This window comes from Cryptomeria japonica, chromosome 3 (genome assembly GCF_030272615.1).
Source record: "Cryptomeria japonica chromosome 3, Sugi_1.0, whole genome shotgun sequence".
In the NCBI taxonomy this organism is placed as follows: domain Eukaryota; kingdom Viridiplantae; phylum Streptophyta; class Pinopsida; order Cupressales; family Cupressaceae; genus Cryptomeria; species Cryptomeria japonica.
The window spans coordinates 479627482-479652123 of NC_081407.1; the positions used below are offsets into that span (position 1 = coordinate 479627482).

General features: G+C 35.2%; 1 protein-coding gene across 1 annotated transcript; it reads right to left on the reverse strand.

The window, feature by feature from the left end:
• Positions 1-1831: 1831 nt before the first annotated feature.
• Positions 1832-5874, reverse strand: LOC131045341 (fructose-bisphosphate aldolase 1, chloroplastic). Its single transcript, XM_057978924.2, has 6 exons — positions 5594-5874; positions 5231-5500; positions 5039-5148; positions 2786-2876; positions 2419-2688; positions 1832-2323 (listed from the first exon to the last, which is right to left on the reverse strand). Exons 1-6 carry the CDS (start codon positions 5762-5764, stop codon positions 2045-2047), a joined length of 1191 nt encoding a protein of 396 aa, XP_057834907.1. The 5' UTR covers positions 5765-5874; the 3' UTR covers positions 1832-2044.
• Positions 5875-24642: the final 18768 nt, after the last annotated feature.

Below are 24642 nucleotides of genomic sequence, written 5' to 3' on the forward strand. Positions count from 1 at the left end.
TTTTCCATGGATTATTTTTCTTTGAATAATCTTTACATACATGACATAGGATATGAACATTTATCTTATAGAAATCTGCCTCCCTAATACATTTGTGTTTCAAGACCTAACCTTCCTAGCATGCTCTCACTAAGATCTAATTTTGGCTCACACATTTATTCTGTATATTCATGCTCCTTTGACATATCTATGTTGTAGGCTAGGTTTCCTTGACAAAATTTTAGTATGTCTTAAATTGAAGACACAAATATCCCATATCGAGGCATGTTGATATAAATTTACATATACACCAATATTTTTCATACAAGTTACTTCTAACATTTACCCTTTGTACTTTAGAGTAGCCATGTTCACCTCGTGATACTGTCTCGTTAAAGTGAGGGTAAAATGTAATGATAGAAAATACTTTCGTTTTAATTCACATGTTTATTATACCCACTTTCCTTTTCACTCTATAAAATAAGTTTTGTACACACTTAACTAGTTGTGTTAGCTTATTTCCCCACCAAATTGCCATGATATAATACTAGTTCTATGAACTTTATTTTTTATGACCCTTCAAAAGTCTTGCATAGATTTATAAGTTGGTATGACTACACTTATGTTAGCATGATCGTAAATGTGAATATAATCTTGATAGCATCCTTGAAGAAAGGAAAGATTTTTAAAATATTTTTTATTTTCCCACATGACATTAAATACACTAATCAAACAAATCCTACCATTGACAATTATTATTCCAAACAAGTCCCTTGGGAGCTATTTTATATGTTAACTCACAATCATTTACTTTTTCTATCTCCATTAATTCCCAATAAGATTATCATATGTTAACTCACAAAGTACTTAACCAAAGCATAACTTCAACATATTCGTTAACAATATCTGGCTCCTTGGATAACAAATAGCTTTTCAAAAGTTGGAAGTTTTTTGTGGTAGGTTAAAAAGTTGAAGACCAACAAACGTTGTACACATTGTACCTATTAATATTACATTCGATAATCAAGTGGACATGTAAAATAAAACAATTAGAACGGTTGACCATTTTCATTCCATGCATACTCCTTTGATTTTTGTTGTACATCAACTGAATGGAAGAAAAAGTGTTGAGAACAAAATGGTCTTATGTGGAAAATTTTGCATTGCACTATGTAATTACATGATCAAATATTTTGCAGGAATTTTCAAGTTTGGAAATATTAATTGGAACAACTGACTTTGTATTTAACCTACATTCTCATTCGAAAGATACTCTAAAATGCAAAACAATCCATATACAATTGTCTCAAAGAAAGAAAAAGCAAGACTACAACAACTATCTCTTTAAGGTAAATAGGCTATTAACTAGAATACTCTGGTTATATTCTTGCATATAGCTTTAATGGAGTTTGTTCAAATTTTGATATTACAAGCACAACCCTTCCACAAAATCATTCTCAAATAGTTTTCTTAAGGGAGGCATTTGTTGTCAAATGAAATCACATGATTATTGAAAATATTAGTGTAATAATTTTGTTTATTTCTTTTAATTGTACAAATAGTTGTCAACCGTTTTGAAAACATATAATGCATTACTCAATTTTCATTCATTTTGTTAACGAACTATTCACAATGCCAACAACCACACATTTTTTTTTTATATAACAAACATATTCCAACATATATTACTATCGACATACCCATTGTACTTCTAAATAAATGCAGACACTAGTAAAAGCATTACTTTAATCCGAATTTCCTTTCCAAAATTTTATCTCACATTTGTTACACTCATGCATTCATAACTTGAAGGAAGTACAGTTGGATTGGACCACAAGGTGGTGAGAGTTGATTTAGAAAAGCAAGCCATGAAATAGTGCACTTTCTCATTAGTATGTATTACTATTAACGGATGTCATCATAGACTGGCATAAATAGCAACACTAAAAAGAGCACAAGTCTAAGTACAACAACAATAAACAAAAATAGGGTTTGATGAGAAGGGGTGACTAAACCAGCAGCATTAACATAATATTAGTGCTAAGTGGTAGATGCAGATGTAGATCTAGTATGTGTAGCCCTTGACGAACATGCCCTCCTTGGCCTCCGCAGATTCTCCTTCGCCTGTGTATTTGCCAAGCTGAGCGAGTGAGTTGGCAGAGGCGCGTGCTGCCAGAACCTTCTGTGCCGCCTCCACATTCTCAGCCCTGCCGCCCCATGTCTTCAGGCACGTGTTTTGCAGTGCACGTGCGTATGAAAAGGAAACGTGCCATGGGTGGGTTTCTTGGTTAATTGCATTCAAATTCAATGTCGCCTCCACTTCAGATTGCCCTCCAGAGAGGAACTGTTAATTCAACCAGGGTGAGGGTGAGGGTGAGGGTGAGGGTGAGGGTGAGAGAATTGAAGAGTAGATGAACAAGTAGATGAAGATGAACATACCATGATTCCAGGAACTGCTGGTGGGACCCTTGATCGGAGAAGCTTGATGGTGTATTCAGCGACTGTGGCGGGCGAGGCTTTCTCTTTGTGCTCGGCACCAGGTGTCACCATGCTTGGCTTCAGAAGAATCCCTTCGAACATCACGTTGTTTTCGGCAAGGTAGAAGAACACCTCCGCCCACACCTCTTTGGCTACTTCAAATGTCCTCTCTATGCCGTGCTCTCCGTCCAGCAGGATTTCTGGCTCCACAATTGGGACCAGCCCATTGTCCTGCACCACCACCCATCAATTCATTCATGCTATATAAACTTAAACCACAATTGAATCCAAAAATAGATTTTGCTTCTTTTCAACTGTGCAGGTGTACCTGGGAAATTGCAGCGTAGCGAGCAAGGCCCCAGGCAGCTTCCTTCACTGCCAAGGCTGAAGGTCCGTTTGGAATGCTCACAACTGTACGCCTACACAACCATGGTTACAAATGCCATAATATCAAGCTCTACCCAACGCTTAATCTTTTAATTAGCAAGAATATGGAACAACTATAGAGATCTTTACAGCCAAGATTGAAAAGATCTCTACTAAATGTGAAATTATGCTTTTTAAAAATTGATAATATAAACAATTTTTATCACTATTCAGATCACTTTCTTTTCTTATAGCCTTATTCTGATAATAGATGATAAACTATGATATCAAGCATTGATAAAGAAATATTTCTCTTCCTTTATATTAAAAAAATAGAAAACACTATTTCATAATAATAATAAAAAGAGAACTGAAAGGGGTTATTAAATTCTGCAACATTGCTCTCTATTATAATAACTTTCTGATGCATCCGTACCACACATTAAAAATTAGTTTTTTTCTATGTTTAAAAGGACGTTGGTGCCCAAATCCTATCCATAAGAAAGAACGGCTGACATTACATCATATAAAATAATAATAATAACACAAAACTTTGTAATAAGAGTTGGGACAACTGGCATTTAAGAACTTTGGTTTCCACAAAAATACTTCTTTAAATAGGAGTTATTTTATTTAATTTTTTAATTTAAAAAATTATATTTTTAAAGACAAGTTTAAGGAAGTAGAGTTTCTGTCTATCTTTGTTGTGAGATGAGTCACATGAAAACTTCAACATGGTATTAAAGTTTAGGTCAGCACAACCAAAGGAGGAATTTAGGATCCCCAAACATCAAACACCTCTAGTGTGGTTAAAAGAGGCATTGAAAACTGAATCACACATAAATCAAAGATGGATCAATGATAAAAAAACCAATAATTCATAATAAAACTACTCAATTATAGCTTCAGTGGGAGATTCCTTCCATTAAATATAAAAGATACTATTTTTTTTTCCACTTACTAGTTAATTCTCTTGATTGAGAACATCTACACTACAATATCTCTCTACTTAACAAAAATAAGTAGCAAAACTAAGACACAAACAAATCTAACATACTTAAATATATCAAAAAAGAATATTCTAAAAATGAATCACACCTAAATCAAAGATGAATAGATGATCAAAAAGACCAATAACTCATAGTAAAAACTATTTCAAATTTTAACTTAATTATATCTTTATTGTAAAAAAGAAACACACCTAAACCAAAAATGAATAGATGATCAACAAACCAATAACTCAATGACAAAACTATCTCCATTTTAACTTAGCTATATCTCTGCTCATAAAAAATGGTTAACAAAAAGCTCAACGAATCTAACATACATAAATAAATCTTGATAGCAGTATGAATTTTTGATGAGGTTTAGTCATTTCAATGCCTTTCATTTGACGTTTTAAGAAAAATATTAACTGTCAAAAAATATAAAAGTAGAAGATAAGAAATGAAAATCATTATCTTAATGAGAAAATAATGATAAATTAGTAATATATGCAAAAATCTTAAATTTACTAAATAAGTTTCTAAATTAATACACTAATATATAGTATATATTAACATTAAATGATAATCATTTAATAATTACTAATTTAGTAATAATAAACATTTAAATTTTAAAATTATATATATTATGACATATAACAATCTTATTAAATATATTTAAAAAATTAAATTGACTAAGTTTCTAAATTCATATATAAAAAAATAGAATATATTGTAAAAATTCATATTAAATATTTTATCAATTATATTCTATCATTTCAATTATGACAAATTTCTAAATTCATATGAAAAAATAGAACTATTCTAAAAAATCATATTAAAATATTATAAAATTAGAAACAACTACATCCTTCCATTTCAAAATATTTTAAATAAATTTGTATTTTAATAATAAACATTCTAAACTAATATATATATTACCCACTATATTTTTTTAGGTTTATTTATAATTTGAAGTATCTATATGTCTTTAGATAAAAAATAGCATGTCAAACATTCTACTAATTTTTTAAGCTGTCAAATACGATTCAAAAAGTGAAAAAAAGACCATTTTAACTGTCAAATTCCAGGCCTTCTTGATAGTCTCAAATCATCCGTTTTAACCGGACACGAGCTAGAATTCCAAGACTAGGGAGGTTAAAGAATGAGAAAGACTGGATATTGCAACTTTTGAACACCATTGACAAATGATAGTCGAAAGTGAGTATTACCATTTGGCGAATCGAGCTCCCTGCTGATAGTACGCGGCGCACCTTGAAGCGAGGCCATCCAAACCTTGGCACCAGGACTCGTCGTTGGAACCAGCCAGGGGGACCAAACCCTAACCAAACCCCCAACCCATAAATTCATGGATCAAACCGATAGATTTAATTCTGTAAACTGTTCACATACACATACAGTACCTTGTCAACTTTGATTCCGGGCACAATATTCTGAGAAATAAGAACATCGACAATCTTCTTTCCATCGGTGGTGGACTGGTAGAGAGTCTCCTCGAAGAGAATAGCTCCGGAAATGTACTGGCCCAGACCAGGAGCGCTAACCAGCAATTGACGGTACGCCTGCCGATTGGCCTCCGTGTTTTCCAGCCCAATGGAAGCCAGCCTCTTCCCACAGGTCGCATTTGATTCGTCCATTGCCAAAATACCTCTTCCTGGAGACGCCACAGTTTTCTGCATTTCCCCCATTACAAAAACACATTCAAAACCCAAAATATTTAAAATAAAAGAAAGAAAAATTGAAGGCAAAGGAAAAAGATTCAATACCGCCGTTTTGACAAGCTCATCGCTGTAAGCGGTGGCCCTGACATTCAATGCAGGTGAGGTGGAAACGGAGTGAGTCTGAAGGGAAGAAGAATTTGGTCTGAGAGTCTGGCCAAACCACTCTGATCTGCCCAAACTTAAGGGAGTCTTGAGCGCTGCAGCGGCGGCGGCCATTTTTCACCAAAATAGCGCTAGCGCAGGGATTTTCTTTTTCTCGCTCGCCTCTCTGATTGCTCAGCTGATTGAATGCTCTGCTATTTATCGCCCTTACTGTTTTATTTTTTCCAATGCGATATCCTGAGAGGGCCGTGTGAGGCTAAGAGCCCGTCAGCTTCTCCCTTCCAGTAGAAACTCCCCACGTGTATAGATCCCCCTGATTCATGGTGACGTGGCAAGCCTTCTGCCTCCCGTTCGTTTTGGCGCTAATCAGACCTTATCCCTCCTTGCTTAATGTTTAATCCACTTGCTTAGCGTGAGGGCCGTTCGTTTCTCCTTCGCCTTCCAACCTTTATTTTCTATTTTCATTAACTACTAGCTACATTTGCAATTTAAAAACAAAATAAAAAATAGCTTTCCCTCATGGTAAGTTGATACAAGGGAACAAAATGCAATAAGAACCACAAATTGCTTGTTTAATATGAGCTTTGCTGGTTACCAAAATTGAAATAAAAATTTCTCACCACCCAAATTTCTTCTATCATTAGGTACTCATTTTCTCACATCTTTATTTTTTTTATTTTTTAATTCTTCATAAAAAATAGACTAGGTTAGATGGCTTGATGTCACAACCCAAAATTAGATTAATAATTTTTACCTTAAATTAGACATTTACACGACATTATGATGCTATTAACGACATTTAATGTGATAATGATTTGACGACTTTGTTGAGTGGGAGGTGGATGCAGGGTCGACCATTGAAGGCAGACAAATAAGCAAGGAGGGGTCTCCGAGGGGTCTCCTAGCTCGTCGGCAGTAACCTAGGGAATGTGGCTTGTGTGTGTGTGTGTGCGCACACACACACACACACACGTGTATTAATTAAACAAATAAATTAATTTAAATAATAAAGTCGATTTGGGAAGTTGATAATAAATAACATTATGATATAATTTAAACATAAAATATTTTTTTGGATTAGATATCATATAATCATTACATATGAGCTCATTCGAGCATCCAACTTATTACAAATATCAGCTCCTTTCGAGCAAACTAACAACAAGTGGAAGACCAAGGGTCACAACTTAGAAATCCACTTAGGAAGACCAAGAGTCTACATAAAGGTGTCCCTCATGGGAGTTGAACTTGGGTCGCCACATTGAGAACTCAATGCTTTAACCAACTAAGCTCAACCCCTTGGACTTAAAACATAAAATATTAAAATTTAATAAAAGATTATAAAAAAATGAATTAAAAATATTAATTTAATGACTTAATATTAAAATTTAAAATTAAACATGTGAGTTTTTTGAACTAACTAATTAATTACTGTCAACTTTCTTTTTCCCTGTCAAATCTCAATTTTCTCTTCCTGACTAGCTAATCAAACCAGTCAAGCTCTTGATTAAATTTATTTAAGTTTTCTCCCAATCAATTCTAAGTTCTCCAAATCCAGATCCACAATCTATGGATTGATTCTCTCAGTCTGAATTATTCAAAACCCAAAGGGATATCAAACAGGGATCATGGTTATTTTTTCTTTTTATCTCTGTTTCCACATAGATTTGACTACTGTTGTATCACTTATGTTGGCTTGATGATGATGCAATAGATTGATTGATGACTTTATTTGTGTTGTCATTGATAGCAACCATGTTTTGTTAGTCATCTAAGTCATTTAGACCAACCGGTAGTAGAATCTGTCAGACAACAAAACTCCTAAGTTGCAGTTAAACCAGTAAACAAGAACATAGCGATGGTCAGACAACCGGTATAGAAGATTGGAGAAGAGTTAGACGTTGCGTTTTGGAACATATTATAGATTCAGAGTATTGAGTGAGTTATGATCGGTAGAACAATGATAGTCATGAAAAATAGAGAACCGGTAAGCAATTTTACTTTGATCGGTTACCGGTAGAGTTTATGTTATATTTTTGAGTTATGTTTTGTTTGGCCGACATGAGTAAAGTGTAATGAGCGGGAAATTATAATAGGTGACCAGATTCAATGAACTTAGGGAATTGTTCCAAGGTTCTTAGCCAACTTAACAAAGTTGTTATAAGGAGATGTAAATTGAATGATTTTATGGGATCAAGAGTGAGAATTTGATCGTGCGGTGAGATAAGGAGTTAGGTTTTGATGTTTAGTCAGTGATAGAAGCAGATCTAAAGCGGATCTAATCAGGCACATAGGTGCTAACAACAGATCAGTCAAACTTGTTGTTCCCTAATAGTTGCAGCAATAAAATCCTCTCACAAGGTCACTCCTAATAGGGTGTGGTAGGATGCTAGAAGGTCCGAAGGTTAAAATCCTCTAACAAGGTGACACATTAGCTTGTGTTTTGAAATCCCTTAGCCAGGTAGCTCCTAACAGGGCTGGTCCTAACAGGCCTTATTGTAATAACTCTTAACCGGGTGCCACTCCTAACAGGGTGTTGTATGACCTTAACCAGTTAGATCTCTATACTGTAGATAGTTGATTTTTGTGGGTATTGATTCCTGTAATACCCTAAAAATGGTCACCTAAACCATGGGCCCCTAATCTCGATAACATCACCAAGGTCCTAACCAAAGGCAATTAAATCAACCTTGAACACCTAATTAATTAATTCTTCAATCATTAATATCACATGACAAATAAATCACTCAATATTAATTAAATATTTATTTAATTAATTAAATCATTCCAAGTAAACCATTTTGATCAATTATCCTATTTATTTAATTAAATATCCTAGCATATTTAATTAATTAATAAATTTACCATTTAATCATCACAAAAAAAGGAATTAATTTACAAAAAGAGATTTATCACAAAAAGAGGAATTAATCTGCAAAAGAAAGAGTTAAATTGAAAACAAAACAAAAGAATTAAATTGAGAGAAGAAATCAAACTTAAGATATTTCTTTTTCTAAATTGAGATAACTTGAAAAATCAGAAAAAAACAATTAAATTGAATTAATCATTTTCTTTAAAAATAAAACTTAAAAGCTTTTCTCGAGGAAAGATGAGGAATCTCAACCGCTCATTGCTAATCGATCTTGGCTGTTGGTCTCTCTTTTGAGTCTCTATAAATTTAGCCTACATCTCTCATTCAAAACACCTTGGAGATTTATTGTTATTATGCAATTTTTTCTCTGGAGTCATTGAAAATATTGTGCTTTTGAGATTATTGCATCTTAGTTTAGCTTTTTGCATATTTAGTTTAATCATTATTGCTTTATTTCATTCATTTAGCTTAATCTTCATTCATTTAGCTTAATCTTGCATCCATGTAGCTTAATCTTGCATCCATTTAGCTTATTCTTGTGCTCATATAGATTAAATCCTTTGTCTTGGTGTAGTCTAGTCACTGGTATCACTTAGAAAAATCTGACAGCAAGTCTATACTCGCATCTTTTAGAAGGCAATAGGCCGATTTGTTATGGTTTTTATATTCATGATTATATCTGTCTAACCATGGATGCAATGACTTAATTGAAGTGTTGTGTCTTACAACCTGTAGATACTTATCCACTTTTCACACACACATTTTTGATGCCCACCATGGGGCAGAAGATTACATCTTTCAGCCTCGCAGATTGACTTATTTCTATCTTTCAGATTTATTTTTTCGAATTTTTTTCTGTACAGTTTCTGCAAAAATTCATACGAGTTTTCACAGAGGCCCGAACGACAAATTGCACGTATCGTACGGTCTGTCATGAATTATTGTACGACTCGGTGAGAATACTTGTACGGTATTCTGGATTTTGGTATTAAAAACAGAATGCATTTTTAGGGTTTTTTTTATTGAATTTTTATGGTACTATTGTTGACCTTGGCTTGTTGTCTGTCTGCCTGAAAATTTTTGACAGCCTAACTAGTTTTTGCAGAACGCTTGTCGAAAAAATACACTTGTCAAAGAATAAAAAACAATATGACTACTGATTCATTGTTTTTGCAGGTTGCCTAAGGAGATTCAAGTGAACATCATGTATTCTTTAAATTCATTTTTTAAGCACTTAAATTGCTATCTGGTTAATGAACAAATCTGTCTTTTGTGTTTTAAGAAAAATCTAAGAGGTAGGAGAGTATGCTCTTGTCTGCACAGACAATAAAAAATCCAGACCCTCGAAGCTTTTTCTAAGTTTGAGATTTGTGTACCTTTAGCGAGCCTATCACAGTGGGAAAAAGTAATCACCCTATGGGAACGACCCAAGTGAGTACAACTGGACTTGAGCATTCCAACTCACTATAATAAATGGGCCTCTAGTGATTAAAGTCTCAAAGGATGAGATTATTTGAGTTTTCTCTTTGAGATCTCTCATATTGAGCATTTTGTAGGGCCTCGCGGTCTCAATCACGTTTACGTGACTACATCTTGTTTTGGTACTTTGTCGGGCTATATGCCTCAATCATGCTTGCATGACTTCAAAGGGTAATTTTGAACGAAATTCCCGACTAAGAACTATAAGATAGAGGCTACCTGCTTCACCTCTAAAAGGGAGATAATCTTTGTGCAAGAGAGATAGTAACTCTCCCAAGATGCTTGCCATTTCATGCCCCCATTAGCGTTTGGAGTCAGCTAATACAATGTTGAGAATCCATTGCATGAGACTCAATGATCATATTCTGATTAGCTATTGGGTGTGTACTTGAGTCTACAAGAAAAGGTTTTCTTCTCTAAGCCAACTTCTGTAGGGTTAGCGTGTTGTGCTTGAAGTCAATATACATCTTGTGTGTTTACTGTGTTTTCATCCCTGAAACTGAAATTGGAGAAAACAATAAATAACTCAGTGATCAAAACTCTGTCCGTGTCAAAAACTAGTCTCCATTAGTCATCAAAACTCTGTCCGTGTCAAAAACTAGTCTCCATTAGTCATCAAAACTCTGTCCGTGTCAAAAAATAGTCTCTGTCAGTCATCAAAACTCTGTCTGAGTCAAAAACTAGTCTCCATCAGTCATCAAAATTCTGTCCGTGTCAAAAACTAGTCTCCGTCAGTCATCAAAATTCTGTCCGAGTCAAAAACTAGTCTCCACCAGTCGTCAAAATTCTATCCGTGTCAGAATCTCATCTATGTCTAGTCTTTTGTCGTACGAGCTAATTGAATTATCGTCTGGCATACACGAGGTGTCATACAAGTCTTTATTGGTCCGGTCAGTTTATCGTCTGGCCCTGTTAGAATTATCGTCCAGATCTAAGGAATTGTCATTCTTCTCTTCGAGGATTGTCGTCTAGTATTTGGTGAACTATCGTACAAATAATCATAATACTCATCAAATTGTCGTCTGGAGAGCACCAAACTATCGTGCGAGTTTGAGAACCTGTAATGTTGGTATTATGGATGTGTTGCATTGGTTTTGTCATTGATGTCAACACTTGTCAACACTTATCCTTGTGGAGATCTTTGGTTATGTTCACCGGTATGTTCAGTGACTTATGCACAGTCACCGGTATCTGGTTCACCAACAGGTTATATTGTTCACCAGCACTGAGGATGATCTATTATCATCTAGAGATTACTTGGTTATGTTGAAGACATTGTTTGGACACTTGGTTTTGGTGATTTGATTATTGGTACAATCGAGTTTGCATATTTGTTATTACCGGCAAATAGGTTTAGGTTATGGACCGGCAAGTATTATCTATTCCAGATCAACACGACACGTTATGGAGATGATTTGTTATTGTTGTAAATGCATTGAGCCGACATCATGCATCACATATTGATTCATTTTTAATTAATTTTATTGTAATATCTTAGTGAGCTGACCTACACATTTGGTCTTAGGTTTTGGTATATATGTAAGATCTCATTTGTGAGATTATGTAGAGGAGTGTGAAAAAGGATTGTAATAAGGTATATGCGAATATAAGCAGAGCTATACATGCAAACATCATTTGAGGATTCAAGGAAGGTATGAGGAATACAATCAAAGCTTAACCGGTACTAAATCCAACATATAAAGATGCTATTTTGAGCAGTACATTATCATTGGATTTAACCATCCAATTGTAGTCAGCGTGACTCCCATTTTGTGATTGAGCAGTGAGCTCTAGGCAGTTGGCCTTTCTGCATGTGCAGACCCCATTTGTACACACAAACTATCTATAGTAGTATCATCTGATTGTGGGCAAGATTTCCCACCGTGGTTTTTCCCCTTACAGGGTTTCCACGTACAAATAACTATGTTATGTGTTGTGTATGTTATTTGTCTTTTTGTTTCATGCATTAAACTTTACTGGTACTGTTATTAACTGTTAAATTGTCTATCGACATTAAAGTTTGGTTCACCGGTATTATGCACTAAGTTTGGTTAAGTTATATTTGGGTTGAAAATTAATAGACAAATGATTCATCCCCCCCACCCCCCCCCCCCCAATTGCCTCCGAGTCCTAACAATGTAAATTGTCATTTGGGTCCGAAAACTCTGTTGTACAAATTCCTGATTTTGTCAGTCCAGAAATTTGTCTGTCTGTACACTTTTCTAGAACTGTCATACTTGCCTAATCAGTCTACAGTGAGCATAAAACAGGTCATCATAATTTTGTGCATAAACAATCTCGATAGTGTACCATTGCCATTGTGTTGCATGATTTTGTCGATCATCTTTTAGCTAGTTCAATCAACTACTTATCAAACTAAGTTGCCTAGATCACATCTTATACAGGATAGATCGTTCCTGAAACCAGACCGAATCATAGTCATTTTTCTCAATCATTGTGTCAAACGAACAACTAGCTTCAATTTGATCTTGACTTTTGCATCACATCTAGCTCTCGATCACATCAGTCATAAATGCCTACTCAAACCAGAAATTCTCGTAAGAAAGTTGACAAAGGTAAAGGACCATCCTTTTCATACCAGAACAATCCATTTTTTATAGAGGACCCCATCACTAATAAACCTTCATCGTCAAGTATGCCAGTCTTTGATCAACCCTTATCTCCCATCATGTCTTTTCCCAATTAGTTTAGGAGGACAAGCTATGGAATAGTTTTCAAGACTACCTATGGAAATTAAATTTTTTGAGGAATTAGTTGAATTATTTCTTTAGTAATAATCCTATAGCATTTGTAATCCAATCACTATGATCGAGCTTTGCAATACCAAACATAAAATAGGAGAACCTTTTCTTACGTTTCTTCAATGTTGGAGGAAGATGTTCTCTAGATATTCATGGCCTATTCCAGATTCTGAGAAGATGGACTTTTTTTTCAATAACCCGATCCCTGAATTGAAATACAATATACAAATGCAAGTATACCCTTCATTCAACAAAATGGTAGATAGTGCTCTCAGTATGGAAGATGTTCTTATAAAGAAGGTGATGGTATGATGAAAGAACAAGGATCCAGTCAACCAATGAGAGGGGGGGTGAATCAGTAGACAGAAAAACTGATATTAACTTCACCAATCTCATAAATAACCTCTCAAGTAAACTTAGAACTATCAATGCAATATCTTTGTCAGAATAAAACTGTCAAGATAAACCGGTTGACTATTTCAACAGATAATAGTAAACAACTTGTAACTCACAAACTTCCAAATACTTTTACTGACATAAGTAAAAATTCATTTCATATTGTTGTTACCGGTTACCATAACTTATCAAAGTGAAGTAAGTAGTTAAGAAATTCAATCATAGAACATAATCATAAAAACATTCACCACTTGACACAATATTTTTGACATGGAAACCCAAATGGGAAAAACCATGGTGAGATGGGACTCACAAGATAACTATCTGAACTCTTTTGAAGTTTGCCCTGTTAGGAGCCAAGCCTGTTAAAGCTTTTACAAAAAGTTCTGTTAAGAATAGATCCTTTTAGGGACCACCCGGTTAAGAGATTGACTTTAATGCCATGTTAGAAGCAATACCCTATGAGGAGTAACCTTTGTAAAGGATTTAGAATCCAAACTAATGGATCACCTTGTTAGAGGATTTGAATAACACTAAGCTTGTTAGAGCTTACCCGGTTAGGGGATTTAACTGCTATAATTGTTAGAAAACAACATGAGTTTGCTGATCTGTTTGAATAGAACTTCACTTGCTTGTTTAGATCCTTTTCATGCTCCTATCCGCCTTTACTCAAACTGTAGATACATCATCCGGTTCGGCAATCACACACTCAATTCAACTTTTCCAACACATAGACTAAAACAACTCATCAACCTTATATACAAATCAATTAGGTCAATAACACAACAAAAACCTAATTCTCATAGAGATTACAAACAAGTCAGTTCAGGTATGACTGTTAGATTACATAACAATCTCTACAAATCATTCAAGAAAACCTCAACCGCTCCTTGATCACCACTTCATCGAATTTAGTAACTCATCACACGCTTTGCATTACATGTAATATACTTTCTCATTCCCTAGACAAAAAACATTAACTAAACGCACCAAAAACTCTTTGAAACTCTCTTCATACATTATGCATATGTGTCATAATCATTTCTGCTCATTACCAGATCATAAACCAATATAACAAATTCACCAAACTTAATCGATTAGGGTTTATCAAAACAACAGGCAGGGTTTACCGGCTCAACTCTCCAAACTTAGCAATACTGGTTCACTACACAAACTTACCTATTGGTTACAGTTCCCTTTCCCTTAGCTCTTCCTACTGGTTAGAAGACATCATTGCAAAAATAAAATTACTAGTTAATTGACATCAATGACAACATAACACATCATCAATGCAATCTTCATGCAAATGCCAATAGAAGGGAGACATATCACTTTGGAAAGAAACACAACAAAGCTCTGGTTTGAAAGAAAAGAACAAATACTGGAAACATGGAAAAGATAATAACATGAATATTGTTAATGATGGAGTGGTAGACGCTGTTAAACCAAAACCTACAATATTTAATTTGGCTAGTGGCACACAAGCCCTCAAACCAGCTGAAACCGCGACACAAAACCCTCCGAAGAATTCAAAAGAGTGGTTTAAAGAGAAGCCTTGGCTTTCAAAGCCTAAACATGATTTCACTCCTTTGGAAGAATCGTATGAATCAACTCTTAAGACTCTATTAGCAAATGATCTGATCACATTGCATGATAAGTCTAAATCATATGATCCATAAATTAAACCCAAATGGTGGAGAGAAAACAAATATTGTGAATACCATCGAAACAAGGGTCATACAACAAACAACGACACGAAGCTCAAACACGAGATTCAAGACCTCATTGATGCTGACAAAATTGTTGTTGGAAATCACACGACTAACACTGATCACAAAGCTTTTAAAGATCCCTTGCCTGCTTATGAACGAGGTGATTCCTCAAAATCCAAGGGAGGTGCCAAAGTCAATTACACCTATGCTAACAATGACAATATGATCAACATGAATGATTTTTCACTTGAACATTGCAACGTGATCATAGTCAAAGATAAACAACATAAAACACAAACTGCAAATGCTGTAACCTGCGCTTAAAAGAAGGTTACTCTAAAAGGAGCTAGTTCCTCAACTTCTAATCAAACAACACCAAACATACCAACTTCTTCAAATAGACAACCAGATACAATCATGGCTAAATCTGAACAGTTGGTTTCATCATCTTCTCCTAGTTATAGCATTGTCGAACAAATGAAACGTATTACCACTCAAATCTCCATTTTTGAACTGCTTAAGATCTCTTCCGCTCATAGAGAGATCCTAGACAAATCTTTTCTCACTACTAATGTCCCTAAAGATTTAGCCATAGATCGGTTTCAATCTATGGTGGGTCACCTGACTTCATCTCATTACCTCACCTTCTCTGAAGAAGATAACAATTCACTGAATCACCCGCATAACCAACCATTACACGTCGAAGCTATGATCCATAAACACGGAGTTAAACACGTTTTGATAGATGGAGGCACTGGATTGAATATTTGTACCTACAATCTACTGACACAGTTGGTATTTTTTGGAAATGTCATTGATCCAGCAAAGAAAATAACAATAAAAGCTTATGATGAAAAAGAGATAACCTCTAAAGGTTTGGTGCTATTACTGGTCAGGGTAGTACCTATGGAGAGAGATGTTATTTTTCAAGTGCTTGACCTTCCTTTTTCATACAATATCTTATTGGGTAGGCCATGGATTCATGAAAGGAAAGCAGTACCATCTACATATCATCAGTGCTTGAAATTTCCTTATAATGGAGTTGAAGTCAGTATTCCTGCTGATACTAGCTATACCTGTAATGCATTGAAGCAACATACTGATACATTTGTTCCTCATAATAGAGAAGCCTCTGTAGCTGAAAGTTTAGAAAATTTGATGAAAGACTTAGAAAAGAAATTGAAAATCACATGTACTGGCATAGATGGATATAAGATAGAACTTGTACTTTTGCTAATGTCTCTTCCTCCATCGCCAAGGCAGTTTGGAAAACCATCAGAGGCTATGAAGCCACAAAATTCAACTCTTAATGTTATTTATGATGGTATTTTTGTACAATCATCTACTTCTCTTGCAGATGAAACAAAAGAAGAGGTTGTTCTCAAATGGCTTTTCAAAGAAGATAGTGAAAACAAGAAAGTCCAACATTGTGAGATTTCCCTTGAACAATATGATTCAGGCTATAAAATGATTCAACACATGGGATATTCAGGTATCGGTCCTCTAGGAAAGCGTCAAGAAGGTATCGTTGAACCTATTCAGTTAAAAACTAAGTTTACAAATGATAAATCTGAACTTGGATACCATTTAGAGGGGTTGTTAGATCAAAAACCTACTTCTCATCATCAGTGTAAGTGGAGAAAAAAGACGCTACCTTCAACATCACAGGAAGTAAACAATCAACAAACTTAAGAAGAGTATGAAAAAGAACAAGATGAATTGGCAATAAAGAGAGAGGAAGCAACTGGTAATCAAGCTCCAACTGTATCAACAGTGACACTACAAGGAGTAGAATTCCCAGAGGATATGAGAGAAGAATTAGAATGAATTGAAGAATTGTTTGCACCACTGAATATTCTGGTCACATACACAGGGAGAATGCAAGTGGATGACTCAGAAACAAACTCGAATGAGTATGAATGGGGTTTAGAGCCTCCGTCAGATGCATCTACTGAAGAAACTATTGAAGAACCTACTAATATCATAGATGAAGCACAAGAGATAATGTGCTTGAAGCTAAAAAAATAAATAGAGGAAATCAGGATAAAAAGACAAGAAGACTATGAACAACAACTGAAAGAAGAAAGAGAACAAGAAAATTCTTCATCTACTATATCTCCCTCTAATGAGATAAGGAAAATTAGGTATGACACTAAAAATGAAGAATTGGAGGCTACAGAAGCAGGGCCAGTTATTAGTCCAGAAGAAGTTGAATGGAAAAGATGGCATAAACTAACATAGTCATCAAGAATATGTCAATAGGTATGCCAAATAAAAGTGATCATCGAGCCAAATCACAAAGGAAAATGTAGCATCATAGATGTAAATATTGATACTATACATGCTTTCACTAAGACACTTGAAGAAGAGTCAGAGGCTTCATCTCTTGACTCTGATCACTCTGACATAAGCTCTATTTATGACATTACCTACTCAGCACCAAACTATGACTACTTTGTGATGAATGTTGAAACTCTATCTGCTGAACCTGTTAGTGTCAAACCACGATATGTAGTTCAGTCCGAAGTAGAGGATGATGCTAATGGTAGGTCTGTTGAGTTAGATTCCCTAATTACTAACGTAAACTTCGATAATCGTGTTCTAAATCTTCCCGATCTCAAGACACTTACGCAAGGTAATCTTCTAGAACTCAACTTGTTGGTCCGAAGTTGTGAGGACAATACCGTGAATTTCCTTGAACCTGTTGAATCTTTATCCCTCATACATCCCAAGCTTATTGAGTGTACTCTCCAAGATCAACCTTTGAATATACCTACCATTTCCAATGACTATACATTAGCCTGTTATCTTAATACAGTTGAACCAATGGACTCTTCCACCAGTGAACAAAGTGAGAACATGACAACAACAAATATCAAGTATCTTAGTCACAAAAATCAAAAGAAGAAAAATAAGAGTTCTGATGGCGAAAACCACACTGTGGCGGTGTCAGAATAAAAAATAATAAAAATAAAGGACGTACCTAATGGTGAAAACCTCTCTGAGGTGCCTAAAGGTGAGATACTTGACATTTTGCCTAATCAGTTTCAAGAGCAATCATCTGTGCTAATTGAACCTACATTGCTAGTAAACATTGGAATAGAAGCAGCTCAACACACTATACATGTAGCTCAATCATTGTCAGCCGAAGAACTAAAATAATTTACTGATTTCTTTACAGAAAAGAAGATCAATTTTGCATGGACATATGCTGATATGCTGGGTCTGGATACTGACCTCATAATGCATCATCTCTCTATCACTCCCAGAGTTAAACCTGTTAAGCAAAAACTTCAAAAAATGCATCCTCATGTTGCATTACTTGTTAAGACTGAGCTAGAAAAAATACTAAAAGTTGGATTCATCAGAGCAATTGATTATGTTGAGTGGATATCTAATATTGTGCCTGTTTCCAAACCTGACAAATCAATATGTGTTTGCACAGATTTCATAGATGTAAACAAAGCTCGTCCAAAGGATCATTTTCCACTACCCAATATAGACATGATCGTGGACATGACTACTGGCTATGAAATGTACTCTTTGATGGATGGATTTTTTGGATACAATCAGATCAAAATTGCACTTGAGGATCAAGATAAAATCGCATTCACCTACGCATGGGGAACCTTCTGCTAGAATGTAATGCCCTTCGGCTTAAAGATTGCAGGCGCTACTTATCAAAGAGCTATAACAACAATTTATCATGACATGATGCACAAAAATATGGAAGACTATGTTGATGATACTCTAGTTAAATCTATGAAAAGATCAACACATCTATCAGAACTAGGTCCAATATTAGACAGGATGGAAAAATTCAAACTCAGATTGAATCCAAAGAAATGTGCATTTGGGGTTACATTTGGTAAGCTCCTAGGATATATTGATTCAGGGAAATGAATTGAGGTGGATCCAGAAAAAGTCAAGGCTATCATGGAAATGCCATCTCCAAAGAATGTCAGTCAAATGAGAAGTTTACAAGGGTGGCTCCAATCAATAAGACACTTTATTTCTTAGCTAGCAGATAAGGCTCAACCATTCACAAAGGCATTACAGAAAGAAGTTACATATAACTAGGATCAAGATTGTGAACAAAATCTAAAGCAAATCAAGGAATATATTTCTAACCCACCTATATTGATGCCACCAATTAAAGGCAAGCCCTTAATTCTCTACATATCAGCTACTGATACATCACTAGGGGCACTTTTGGCACAACAGGATGAGAATAACAAAGAAAGAGCCACTAGTACATTCTGGCCTAATTTTTGAAGGCTAATTGTCGGAAGTCCGATTACAACACCTCGGACTTCCGACAAATATAACCATCAAAAAATTATCGTCGAACTTGTTAGCACATATTTTTACAAAATATTTTGTGCTATATGTAGATGATTTTTTCTATCATATGAGCGTTTACTGCTGACGTCTTATATGCAGGAGCATAACTGAAGGAAATGAAGCTGTCCAAAAGGTTCAACTATTTCATGAATGGCGTTGCCAAGTCCTCCAAGCCTGCACAGATTGAACAATAGAAAAGGCTTTAGAAACTTTCAAGTACGCTACACCAGAAAAGGGAAAACCTTTATCCCACATTGTGTGTGGGATAAGCTCTTTTATCATTTAAATCAATAGTGACTCGTATGGACACTGTCAAAAGACAAATGGCTTTTGGCGTGAAGAAGGTTTGGCGATCCAATGGACTTGCGTGCGTGCATATCTCAAGGCGTTCAAATTTTATAACAGGTTGGTAAAGAAGAAGCAGATCAGACGGTGATTGCAAATGATCCAATGGTGGTCGGTGATCCGCGTTTGGAAGATGCATGACCTAAACTCATTACGGATCAGCGACAAAGCACGTGCAAAAAGGGGTGATTAATGGGCGAGTAGGTTCGAGAAGATCTAACGGCTGTCGCTATACCACAATAGGAAAGTGCACGATGGTTATTCATCGTGGATCAATGACAAAGCACGTGCAGTAAAGAATGGGGTAAAGAGTGAGCAGATCATGGAAGATCCAATGGATATCGCTATTCTACGATGGGAAGTTACACAATGGATACTTATCATGGATCAAAGACAAAAAAGAACCAAAGTAAAGCGGTGGGTCCTGCGGTGTTGAGGTGGCAGATCGACGGTGATGAGCTGGTAGTCAGGTGACATATCATCAAATTCATAAAGTGACTTATCGAACAAACCTTGGCCACAATGGATCTCTAAACGGATTCACCGAAAGAATTAGTTCTATCGACATAAAGTACGTCAAAGAAATCAGAAGTGGTCCCGTCGATAAAATAAAAATTATCAATGAAACTATAGAATAGATAAGACATGTGAACAACTCACCGAGGGAGGAATTTTGGCCGAAAGAATAATATCGAAGGAACCAACAGAGACTTTATCGATAAAGGGTGATCCGTAAATGAACCAAAAGCAGACACGTGGCGGGGTGCAGAATCAAAGATCAAAATTGAATGCATAGTTCAGACTGTCGGGTGAAAATGCGTTTGAATCATATGGCTGGAATATTGATTCATGAATGTCATAAAAGGGAAGTATTTTATTTTATTTTATTTGATATAAAAATCGTTTTAGGGTAAATTATTATCTTATGTCAATGGATGTTATATTTGCACATTATTTTCTTAAAAGATTGAAATACTTTGATTTAAATGAATTATTTTAAACAAGTATTTATATAAGGAAATAAAGATTATTGACTGTTCAAACTAAAAGCTAAGGTGGAACATGTTTAATTTTCAAAATCAAGGAATTTGATTGGCTTATCTTGTGTGCAGGAGATAATGAGAAGATGATGGATATTTGCTAAGGAATTTTATCAAAGTGGAGAATAGAAGACACATTATTGAAGCATCATTTATTATTTTTAGGATTCTCATTTGAAATTATTTATTAAACCAAACGGTGTGTCCTTTGGAGTGTAATTGTCTGTAACTTTCCCTTCTGTGTATGAAAGGGTGTGTCCTTTCATATATGACTTTTGTTGGAGATACTTATAGGGAGTCATTTTTGTATGTAATACGGGAGGGGGGGGGGGGGAATACTGTTGGGAAGGACTGCAAGTTATATGTATTAGGGAAGTCTATAGGAAGAAGAAGTATCTTTTTATGCAAACAAACTGTAATGGAGTATCTTCAAGTGCAGCTTATGTATGCAATCATTTCCTAAAGATTAATATACAAGGTTCGTTGTTTCTTTTCTAAATATTGTGTATACTTTGTGTTGATGAGTTATCTCTGTCCTCTTGATAAATCTGTCATTGATTTGCTATGATGTGCCATCACATGTTGTTATATTAAATGTGAGATTGAGTTTTCATTGTTTGTGTAGCACATACTGAAACCTTCATAGTTGATGATTAATATTGTCTCTTGGGTTGATAAGATCTCTTGTCCACAAAGTGTCATAAATATCCTTGGATAGATGCACTGGTATGTTATTTATCTTTTAAGGTCCTGGTTTGTTATGCATTGAAGGTCCTTGATAGAGAAACATTATTCCCAAATCCTATATGAACTGATCTTTGCATATTTCTTTTAAGTCCTGAAAGCATTCTCATTCTTAATATACAATCATAATCATTTTCATTTCTTTACAAAAGCATTCACTTAAAGCACATAATAAAGCATAATTGCAGAACAATCATTTGCTAGTTTTGCATTTGCTAACCATAAAGATTAAATCAACTTTAAACAACTCTTTTTGTGCTTGAGAGGGAAAGGTATACCCACCTAGGTTCAGTGGAGCCTTAAGTGCAGAGGGATTTGGTCTTTGACCATCCCTGTTCATTGGCCAAGGCTAGTTGGATCAATTAAGGGCGTGGCAAATCCTTAAGTTTTCCAATCTATGGTTTTGGGCACCAACAGATTGGCGACTCTGTTGGGGAGTTGTCATACATAGTTTGACATTCACGTAGAAGCTCTCGTGTTTTTTTTTTCATTTAAGATTTGATAAGTTTTGTTTTTCCCATCCGAGTCACTCAACAGATTGGCGACTCTACTAGGAGCTGTCATACAAAGTTTTCAGAATCTTTGGTAGTTTATTTCAGATTCTACTAGAGGGAGGATCCCTGAAGATCAGTGAAGTTGGTAATATTTCCTCTTAGGAGGTGGTGACTCTACATTTCAATACATGAATAATAGTTGGCATTTTGAGAAAATAAGAGAAACCCCTAGACATTTATCAATAAAATTGATGCAGGGGAGAAGGTCTTTGCATAAAGGGCAAGATAATCTTGTTGAGTTGAGTCCCAAGAAAATATATTAAGAAAATAAATCAACAACAAGATGTCATCCTGGGGTTATAGAAAGTTTCCTAGTAGAGAGGATGGTTCTTCATCCGGTGATAAGTTTGAAAATCTGTAGGAAAATCCATTTTATGCCTTAAATGCAAAAGATAATAATGGTGGCCATGATAAAATCTTGACTGAGGAGGAAAAGCAATTGGATGAAATCATACTTAAAATGGCAGTCTTGAATGAAGATTAATCCAAAATGACAAAAGCTTTTAGGAGACAACCAAATTGGGTATTGCAAAAACTAGGGATACAAAGGGATACAATTCAAACCCCTAGGTCATGAGGGATAGAAAACAAAAGTAAAAGTGAGGGAGGTAGGCCAGTAACACCTAAATATAGTCCCCCTAATATGAGAAGAATAGAGAAGCCTTTTATAACCTTTGATAACCCATTATTAAATGGGATCAAAAGATGGAGGGACATGCATAGGGATCAAAGTGAAGAAAGGAATATAAATAATCAAGATAATGGAGGAAGAAATGGAAATGAGGAAAATAATGGAAAATGGAATAACACAAATAGAGGTAATATTATAAATAATAATAGAGGAAGTAATAGGTATGGCAAAAACCAAAACAATGGAAATAACAATGACAATTATGGAAATGGTAATGGTGGAGGTAGAAACAACAATAATGGAAATGGAGGTAATCATGGAAATAACGATAATAATAATGGTGGTGGAAACAATGGGAACAATGGTAGTTATGGAAGAAATAGTGGATTCAACAAAGGAAATTTTAACAATCAAAATAACAATCAGGGTGGCAGACAACTTATGATCATTGAAAGATATAGGCAATTGGATTTCACTGGCATTGTTGGTTATCCAAATCAGATCACTAATGATTTAAGATCAGCAATCCCCAAATTCTCAGGAAATGGAATTGATTCAGCAAAAAGACATGTAGTTAATGTAAAAAATATCATTGAAGAATTTGAGTTTCCTCATGAGGATGTATTCATGAAATTGTTTGTTCAATCTTTGACAGAAGATGCAGGAGAATGGTATAGAAGCCTTCTTGATGGATGTATCGACAGTTGGGATGAATTTGTAACATTGTTCTTGGAAGAATTTGGAGATCACAAAGATCCTTCATTTGCATCCCATGAATTAACAAGTATTAAGTAAAATCAGAATGAATCAGTTGCTGAGTTTAATAAAAGATTTAATAAAGTATTAAAAATAGAATACCCAGAGATGTCAGACCTGTTGATTCATTTTTGATTAACTTTTATTTGAGTTCTTTTGACAACAAAACCCATTATGAGATTTTGTCTCATAGACTTGATACCCTACAACAAGCATTCAAGATTGCTTCTACCATTGAGAACAATAGGAAGGTTGCTGGGAAAATTGTTAAGAGAGATGATCCAAAGTTATACAATCCTAGGGTTCCCAAGAAAGATGACCTTACTTAGATCATGGACATGCTTAAGGATATAAAAGGTAAACAAAATCTTAATGAAAAGCCACCATACATAAATAATAAGCAAATGAATTTCAATAGGACCAGACTCCATGATATGCCTTATAACACCAACTAGAAGGATGGGAAGCTAGTAAAACCAAATCCAAGTAAAGAAACTCCAGATCTACTGAAGAGAGCAAATAACTTTGTAGGAGATTTCCCATGGTGTGAGGTCTGCAATATTCCCCATGATGAAGATCAATGCATGATTGCACAAGGCTTGATGGAGGATTGGCATCAAGAAGAGGAATATGAGCCTACCGTTAATGTTATGTCATCATATCCTATGTGGGGTAGAGATGAGGATTCATCTGAGAAAGAAAAACATTTAGATATGCAAAGGATGAGAAACCATCAGCTGTATAGCATACAATAAGTTTTTTCTGATGATGATGAAGATATCCCTGCCTTGAGAAAATTGTTTCAAGAGGAAGCAGTGCCTTCTTTGAGAAACTTGACTGAAGAGGAGAAGAGAGCATTCATAGTGGCTGCTGTTGCCCAAGCCAAGAGTAATTACCAGCTGAGAAACAGAACAATGAATCCTGAACAGGGGAGGCCTGCAAGAATATTCACAAAAGTTTCAAAATAAAATGTAAACAAGGAGGCAAATGACAAGAAAGGAAAAGAGGCTCCAAGTGAACCAACAAAGTAGATTGATGCCCCGAAGTTGGTCAAGCCTATGGAGAAAAAACAAATCAGTAAGCCTTTTTCAAATTGTGGAACTTTTATATCTCAAGTAAAAATTTCTATGCCTTTGCTTGAAGTGATGAAATTTCCAGATTACAAGAATGAGACTTTGAAAATCATATCAAATGTGGGTGATGCCAATAAAGAAAATCCAAAATCAAAAGAAGATCCTCCTGTGGTATATCTAGGCACACCCATTACCAAAGACTTCGCACAAGTGGATCCTTTTTGTTTAACACTGCTTATAAACAATAAGATGGTAAGAAAACTGCATGATAGACTCAGGAGCAA